General features: G+C 38.8%; 1 protein-coding gene across 1 annotated transcript in view; it reads left to right on the top strand.

Annotated features, from left to right (window-relative positions):
• Window positions 1-9131, top strand: part of LOC103193921 (early activation antigen CD69) — a 38981-nt gene extending 29850 nt beyond the window's left edge. The window contains exon 5 of the mRNA XM_007937224.1: window positions 9017-9131. Within this exon, the coding sequence (XP_007935415.1) occupies window positions 9017-9131 (115 nt within the window). The remainder of the gene's footprint in view (window positions 1-9016) is intronic.
• The last annotated feature ends 110 nt before the right edge of the window (window positions 9132-9241 follow it).

Below are 9241 nucleotides of genomic sequence, written 5' to 3'. Positions count from 1 at the left end.
AAATCATTTGGAAAAAAAAAAAAAAAGAGGGGGGCACCAGGTTTGCTGGTCTGATAGAGCCTGGTGGAACCACTGAAGCTATGGCCCCTAGCTGCCCATCAGGTCTGGAATTGAACCTACACCCATGGTTTCCAGCCAAACAAAAGACAGACATATGAGTTAAACATTTACCTCAGGTAGATACACTCCTTGGAGAAAACAATCATGGGAGAAAGAAGGGCTGCTTATGCACAGAGAGACAGCTCAGGGGGCAGGAGTCATGGAGGGATGGACACAAGGGAATAGGTAACTATTGGGAGAAAGTGGGAGGGGAGCTGTTGCATTGTGGTAAACTGTGGTCAATGTCATGAGACAAAGTGTATGAGAACTGCTGTATGGAAAGGGAATTTGCTCTGTAAATCTTCACCCAAATCACAATTAAAAAAAAAAAAAACTTAAAACCCATGAACCTACAGCTGGCCAGTCCAATCGCTACAAGGCACAGGCATATACTCCTGCACTGGTCACCCTGTAGCTGAATCACTTCTCCATATTCTGGATGCTCAATTACGGTACCATCACAAGCAGATTGTTTCTTAAATCCTTCCGCCCGTCAATGAGCAGCCTGGAGGACTCAGCAGCATCTCTCTTGAACCCCCTCACTTCCTGACACTCTGATCCCACTGCCCACCTTCTTCTTCTCCACCTTCCTTAGGCTGTTTCCACCAAGCAAAAGGAATCATCTATGTTTATCTATATCATATGTCCACTATCCAAAACCTCCACTCTTTCAACCCATTTGCAGATGCTAGTAAGGGCGATGACCTGCTTTCTGCTGGCACAGAGGACTACGTCAATATAAGAATTCAACAGAGAAACAAAGAGCCTTCAGAGGAAGGAAGACCCAACAGAGTAAGGAAGACCCTTACTATTGCCCAAGGGATCCCTAATGATTGCAATAATGAGAAACTAGTGAAGTCAGTCTCTTCTGATATGTAAAAAGAGATTAAACAAGCAATCAGGGCAGAGGTGGAGGTAGATTGATACCAAGCAACACAGAGATTTCCAAGGAAACAAGAACTGGCTGGAGAGACAAGGATCTTCCTCCAGAGTCTACAAAGAGAAAAAGCCTTCCCTAGAGACCAAAAAACCAACTAACCAACCAACAAACTCACTGCCATCAAGCCAGATTCAACTCACAGTAACCCCTCCTTGGGTTTCTGAGGAGGAATCACTATGGAAGTAGTTTGCCCAATCTTCCTTCTGAGGAATGGCTGGTGGTTTTGAATGGCCTGCCTGATGGTTAGCAGTCAAATGCCTTAGTCACAACATTACTAGAGCTCTCTTCCCTAGAGAAGGCACCATGAATTTGGACTTCTAGCCTCCTAAACTGTTATTGTAATAATTGTTTGTTAAAGCTATCAACTTGTGGTATTTATGTTATAGCAGCACTAGATAACAAAGACAAGTTGTATATATACTTCTCTATGGATTTACAACTCAAAGGCAATTAACAAAAACAATAAATGTACATATACATTATATATATATATAATATATACATATATAATATAATGTATATATAATATATATGTATGTATACATATACATATTGCTAGCCCTGCTTGTTGTACAATTGTTCAATTTAAAGTTAAACACTAAACATTGTCCTCTCTGAAAGAAATGGCTTATCTCACCTTTCTGTGTTTTTTAACCAATAATTTTTTATACTATCTTGTGAGAGAGGTGGGGAGAAAAGATTACTGGTGCACCTAGTCACATTGTTTAGTTGATCCAATAGGATTGAATGTTAAGAAGAGAAAGAAAGAACAAACATACTAACTGGTTAGTATATTCCAGGCACTTAACTAGAAACTTTAAAGTAGTTCATTTATTTTTTACAAGACTAGAAAATAGGAATTTATTATTACCACCTTACCCTGTAAAACATTTATTTTTTTTATTGAGCAGGTTTCAAACATATAACAATATGCAAAATCATCTTTTAAAAAATTCTGTTCTTAATATTTAGTGATCAGTAAGTAAAACCAAAATAAAGAGATATTTACTTGTTTTAAAATGAAGTCAGTCTTTCTCAAGTTATTTTATCATATTCCTCAAGGAGAATTTGCCAAGAAGTTGAAAGTGTTTGGTATTCATTAAATCCATGCATTGGGAACATGGCCTTACTCCTCAAAGTGATATCATTTCTTTTTAACACTTTAAGGAGGTCTTTTGCAGCAGATTTGCCCAATGCAAATTATGTTGTACATCCTTTGATTTTTTTGTCTCTTGCTTCTATGGGCATTGATTGTGGATCCATGTAAAATGAAATCCTTGACAACTTCAGTCTTTTCTCCATTTGTCCTGATGTTGTTTATTGGCCCAGTTGTGAAGATTTTTGTTTTATTTATCTTGAGGTGGTAATCCATACTGAAGACTGCAATCTTTAGTATTCATCAATAAGTAGTTCAAGCCATCTTCACTTCCAGCAAGGAAAGTTGTATCATCTGCATGTTGTTGTTGTTGTTATGTGCTGTCGAGTCGGACCCAACTCATAGCGACCCCTCCTTGGGTTTCCGAGGCAGTATCACTATGGAAGTAGATTGCCCCATCTTCCTTCCGAGGAGTGGCTGGTGGGTTTGAACTGCCAGCCTTCTGGTTAGCAGTCAAGTGCCTTAGCCACTATGCTACCAGAGCTCCCAATCATCTGCATATAGCAGGTTAATGAGTCTTCCTCCAGTCTTGATGCTGTGTTGTTTTTCATAATGTTCTGCTTCTTGGATTAGTTGCTCAACATACAGATTTAGTAAGTATGGTGAAGGGATACAACCATGATATACACCTTTCCTGATTTTAAATCATGCAGTATCCCCTCATTCTGTTCAAACGACTGCCTTTTGGTCTATGTACACATTCCTCATGAGCACAATTAAGTGTTCTGAAATTCCCTTTCTTCACAATGTTATCCCTAACTTACGTGATTCACACAGTCAAATATCTTTGCATACTCATTAAAACACAGGTAAACAAATTTCTGGTATTCTCTCATTTCAGTCAAGATCTATCTAATATCAGCAATGGCATTCCTTGTTCCATGTCCTCTACTAAATCTGGCTTGAATTTCTGGCTTGAGTTCCCTGTCAATGTACTGCTGCAACCATTTTTGAATTATCTTCAGCAAAATTTCACTTGTGTATATTAAAGATATTGTTCCATAATTCCTGCATTCTGTTAGATTGCTTTTCTTTGGAACGGGCACAAATTTGAATCTCTTCCAGTCAGTTGGCCTGGTAGCTAACTTCCAAATTTCTTGGCATAGATGAGTGAGCACTTCCAGTGTTGCATCCATTTATTGAAATATCTCAACTGGTATTCTGTCAGGAGCTCTGGTGGCACAGTGCCTAAGGCATTAGACTGCTAACCAGAAGGCTGGTGGTTCAATTCCACCAGTCACTCCTCAGAAGGAAGGTTGGGCAATCTACTTCCATAGTGATACTGCCTCGGAAATCCATGGAGGGGTCGCTATGAGTCAGATCTGACTTGATGCCAGTGTGTTTGGTTTTATTTTTGGTATTCTGTCAATTCCTGGAGTCTTGTTTTTGGCCACCAACTTCAGTGTAGTTGCACTTCTTCTTTCAATGTTCTTGGTTCTTGATCATATGCCATCTCTTTATAGGGTTGAACATCAACCATTTATTTTTAGTACAGTGACTCTGTGTATTCCTTCCATCTTCTTTTGATGTTTCCTGTCATTTAATATTTTACCAATAGAATTCCTTCAGTTATTTTAACTTGGGGCTTGAATTTTCTCTTCAGTTCTTTCACCTTGAGAAATGCAAACTATGTCCTTCTCTTTTGGTTTTCTAACTCCAGATCTTTGCACATTTCATTACAGTACTTCACTTTGTCTTCTTTTACTTCATTTCTTTCATTTATTTAGCTACTCTCTGCCAAGAGCAAATTTCAGAATCTCTTCTGCCTTCCATTTTGGTCTTTTCTTTCTTTTTATGACCTTTTGGTTTCTTCACTTATGATGTCCTTGATGTCATCCCACAACTCATCTGGTTTGTTGTCCTTTATGCTCAATGCATCAAATCTATTCATGAGATGGTCTCTAAATTCAGATGAGAAATACTCAAGGTTGTACCTTAATTCTTGTGGGATGTTTTAATTTTTTTGTTTTACTTTGAACTTATATATAAACATTTGATGGTCTGTTCCATAGTGGCCCCTGGACTTTTCTGACTGATGATGTTTAGCTTCTTCAATTGCCTTTCCACAGATATAGTCAGTTTGATCCCTATATTACATCAGAATGGTCCATGTATATAGTAACCATTTGTTTTGTTGAACAAAAGGTTTTTACAATGAATAATTAACTGGTTTTGCAAAATTCTATCATGTAATCTCCAGCGTAGTTTCTATTGCCATGGCAATATTGTCCAACGATTGATTCTTCTTCCTTTCCTGTCATAAAGCTCTGAATAAATATTACCTTTTCCCCAGATTACAAGTGTTCTACAGTTGTCTAACTGAGAGCTACAATTCTATTCATGTATTCACTATTTCACTCATTTCAGATTAATGTATTAAGTACCTATTCTGGGGGAAGCATTGTACTAGGTCTGAGAGTGATAACTATGAATAAAATATAATCCCTAACCTCAGGATTTTCAGTTTATCAATTACACAGATATATTATTATATACATTATATGTAGATACATATCACAACATGGTGTAATGTATGTTAGCACCTTTCTTTTAAGTTTGTTATGAAGATTGAAAGCAATGTTACATGTGAACTACTCTAAGCATTGTCTAAAACACAATTGGTATTGAATAAATATTTGTGAGGTGGAATTACTCAACCCATTCGCTTCCTCCTTTACCTACAACAAAACACAACACACCGCCCTTGAGTCAGCTGTGACTCATAGCGACCCCTCCTTGGGTTCCCAAGGCAGTATCACTATGGAAGTAGATGGCCCAACCTTCTTTCAAAGGAGTGGCTGGTGGGTTTGAACCGTCAGCCTTCTGGTTAGCAGTCTAATGCCTGAAGCACTATGCTACCAGAACTCCTTACTCTTTTACCTAGGGAAAAAAAATTAATATCAGAAAAACTCTATCTGATATGTCATTTTTTTTTGTCCTAGATAACTCAGAGCAATTTAAAGATAAAGTGGCCACTCATTTCTAGTAATAGGTGGACTAGAATTTATACTGAACTCCATCTGACTCCAGAACCTCAGCTCTTCATCATTGTGTGCCTAAATAATAGTCACCTTCTTTCAGATGCCACTAGGGGAAAGAACCCTTTTCTTCAGCCTTTTCTACCAAGAAATCCTGGTAAAAATCATGAGAACTCTCATATACTGCTAGAGAAAGTATATTTGAAAACTACCCCCTTGGAAAACTGGTAATCACTACTAAAGCTGAACACAGGCAATATAAATCAGCAACTCCACTCAGGTATCAACAAAAAATAATTATATATGTGCTTCCAAAGAAAGACATAAAAAATTAACAGCATCTTTATTCATAGAAGGCTGGTGGTTCAAACCCACCAGCCACTCCTCGGAAGGAACATTAGGCAATCTACTTCCGTAGTGATACCACCTCGGAAACTCAAGGAGGGGTCACTGTGAGTCGGACCCCACACGGCTGCAGTGAGTTTGGTTTTGGGTTTTTTATTATTATTATTCACAATAGTCCCAAAATGGCAACAACACAGATTTCATCAACTGTGAAATAGATAAATTCTAGTATGTTCATATGATGAAGCACTTTGCTCATTACTACATGCAAAAACATAAATATAAAAAATCCACTGATGAATATATCAAAACAACTCCAGATGAGAAAACTAAGGCATAGAGGGGTTAAATTCTTTCCCAAAGACACAAAGCTAGTGAACAATAGGGCCTGGGTTTGAACCCAAGCAGTCTGGCTCCAGAGTCCATCCTTTTTCCTACTCTGTTGGTCTTGAATATGAAAGGAAGAAAGGAAGGAAGGAAGGAAAATAATAGTGTTGTTGTTGTTGTTGTTTGCCGTCAAGTCGGCCCCGACTCATAGCGACCCCTCCTTGGGTTTCCGAGGCAGTATCACTACGTAAGTAGATTGCCCAACCTTCCTTCCGAGGAGTGGCTGGTGGGTTTGAACCACCAGCCTTCTGGTTAGCAGTCAAGTGCCTTAGCCACTATGCTACCAGAGCTCCTAAAAAATAACAAATTTAAAAAAAAGAAAGAAAACTTGCACAGGACATCATGGGAATGGACAGGTCAGAAAGAAGACACAGAAACTGGAAATCTGGAGACAATGAGGATTAGCTCTCACCCAGTAATGCTCCCTTCCTGTGGAGTTCTACCAGAAGGATCTGTTCCACATGGTCCTCTTGCTTTTCTTCCTTGGTACTGTGACTTCCAGCACCATCCTCTGTTTGTATGCTTTTCCTCCTTGTTAAGAAACTCATCGTCCAGAGAAAGTCTACAAAGAGATCAACAGGATGACCAGTCCACATCCCCTTCCAGTCCTTGATGATGGGGCCAAAATGCCTTAGATATATGCTGTCATGCACAAGATTCAGAGATACAGAGACCTCACCCACATTGGCAACCCTCATTTCCTACTCTTTCATCAGGGACACCCACATGCAGGGATATCTCACCCCTAAGGTTGCTACTGTATACCCAATCATGAACTCTGTCCTCCATGACCCAAGCCACTTGGAGATGCTAGCTGCCTTCCACCCTGCCACTTCCTGGATGCATAGGGTAACTTCAAGAGCAGGAGGCCTTTATTCCATGCTCCTTGGGAAAACTCCTCTGTATGGGTGAAAGCATCACAGCTCCAAATTCTTCCTCTTCTTGACCACAATGGTGAAGAATTTCTCTTTAGGCTGCTCCCAAGGCCCTAGAAGGTATCTACCTCATGGCCTAGGAGAATGGTCTAAGAACACTGTCCTTTCTCTACCAGCTCTGCTTCCTGCCACACTGTAGAGGGGGAGAAGGAACACAGAACACTTTAAGGTTCTTCCCTCCAGTTCCTGTTTCTGTACAGAATAAATCAGTGGAGGCTTCCTCAGCACCTTCCTCCTCACCCTTCCCTTTGGTAAGTCCCTTCTGTAGTCTTTCCTCCACCCAGACTGTTGTGGTCTCCATTCATTCCTAGATGGCTTTCACTGTTAAAGGATGATAAAATCCTTAGGGTTTCAGGGTCAAGAAGCATCTTATATAACTTAGTGTTATCACTACCCGTAAGAATTAGGGAGATTGAGGCCCAAATGAGAGAAAAATTAGATGCAGTATTACACAGGAAAGGAGCAGCAGAACTCACTGCCCTTCTTCCCATCTCAGGGCTTTTTCTTCCTTCATCTCCTATCACATCTGTCAGTCCTGCTTCTAATTTGAGTTGAAAGAGCTAGTTCACCCCTCAACCTCTGTGATTCCACAGTATCTCCCTTCTCCCTTGCCTCGCTGGTCTTATCCCTCCAAAATCAATGAGATCAAACTAATGGTCTGGGCCAACGGCTATCTGTGCTACCCCCCCCCTTTTTTTTTTTTAGTGGAGGTAAAATTCACATAAAATAAAATTACCCATTGTTCATTTTAAAGTGTGCATGCAATTCAGCAGCATTTAGTGAGTTCCTGGTTGTAGCATCCATCACTTCTACCTAATTCCAGGACATTTTCATAGTTCCTAGAGGGGGCCCCTGTTTAGTGGATGATCACTCTCCATTCTCTTCTCACCTCAGCCCCTGGAAACTATTAGCCTACTTTCTATCTCTGTACATTTGTCTGTTCTGAACATTGCATGTGCATGGATATATGGAATTTAAAAAATAAAAAAAGTCACTCGTGAGCAAAGATGCCCAAAAGACTATAGCATGATTCCATGTATATTAAGTTTTTTAAAAAGTCTGAAATGACAAATGGTTGTCAGCCAGACACAAATTCTTGTGTAACCTGCAACTGTTCCTTTACAGCACATGTAAGTGTGGTTAAACCACATATTTGTCAGTTTTGTTTCTTAATAAAAACTGTATCCCCCTTTCTTTCAATATTTGCGTTGTATTTCAAGTATCATTTCCTCTCTGAAGTCCCTCTGGACTTCAGAAGAACTTCATGCTTCTGTTGGAGTAATTTTTGCTTCGTGTATTATCAATAAATGGCTTGTCTAACCCACTGGAAACTCAGTTTCCTAGGGGAGAATACCATTTTTAATCCCAACCTCCAGAGAAAGCAATATAGTTTAGCCATTGAGTTCATAGGCTTTGGTTTCAGACAATCTGGGTTCAAATCTCTACTGTATTCTTTCCCTTGGTATGACTTTAATTATCTTGTTTTCCTCAGCAGTAAATAGGGATAATAATAGTACCTCACTCCCTTAATTGATGTTGTGACATTTAAATGAGCTAATACATGAAAAGTACCCAGAGAAGTATCTGATACACAGCTTGTCCTTGATACATTTTAGCTTTTAGCTAATAAAATTACAAATGTATGTGTGTATGCTTATGTGTGCATGTGTATTGTTAACTGCTATCAAGTCAGCCCTGGCTTGTGATGACCCAATACACAGCTACTAACTGAAAGATTGTCAGTTCGAACCCTATCAGCAAAGCCTGTGAAGAAATGCCTTGGCAATCTTTCTGAAAGTTCGTAGCCGTAAAAACACTATGGCATGCAGTTACTCTGTAACACATGGGGTTCCCATGAGTCAGAATCAACATGATGGCAACTGGAAAACTAATTATTAAATTACTATTCTTCCTTAAGCATCACTACTCTTAGTCCATTTTACTAAACAGAAGAAAATATCTCTTTTTGAACACCAGTTTAATATATAGGAGGAAAAATAAGAGAGCACCAAAAAAGATAAAGAAAGGGTTAGAAGAGAAGTAGGATGTATGCTGTGGCAGGAAGTCAATGGTAAACAAAGAGGAAAAATAACAATGTATAGCTAGATTGCTATAGCCTATAGTGTTCAATATATCACAACAGTTTAATTTTGATATTATTATATCTCTGTTATAGATTCAACATTGATATTCAAAAGCTAAACACATCCAAAGTTATATTGCTACTACATTTTGGAGTCAGTACTCAAGGTCAGGTTTTTAAAATTCCAGATCTTATGCTATTATCATAAATTGTGACAAAAGCTTGAAATCAAACAAAATAGCAAAGTTGAAATCAAAACAACTTAGTAATATAAGAATCACTTTATAATAAAAAAATTCTTAGAATAAAATGTGAACA

Source organism: Orycteropus afer, unplaced genomic scaffold (assembly GCF_000298275.1).
Source record: "Orycteropus afer afer isolate SDZICR_OR568_19922 unplaced genomic scaffold, OryAfe1.0 scaffold00040, whole genome shotgun sequence".
In the NCBI taxonomy this organism is placed as follows: Eukaryota; Metazoa; Chordata; class Mammalia; order Tubulidentata; family Orycteropodidae; genus Orycteropus; species Orycteropus afer.
This window is presented reverse-complemented; position numbering and strand designations above follow the sequence as displayed.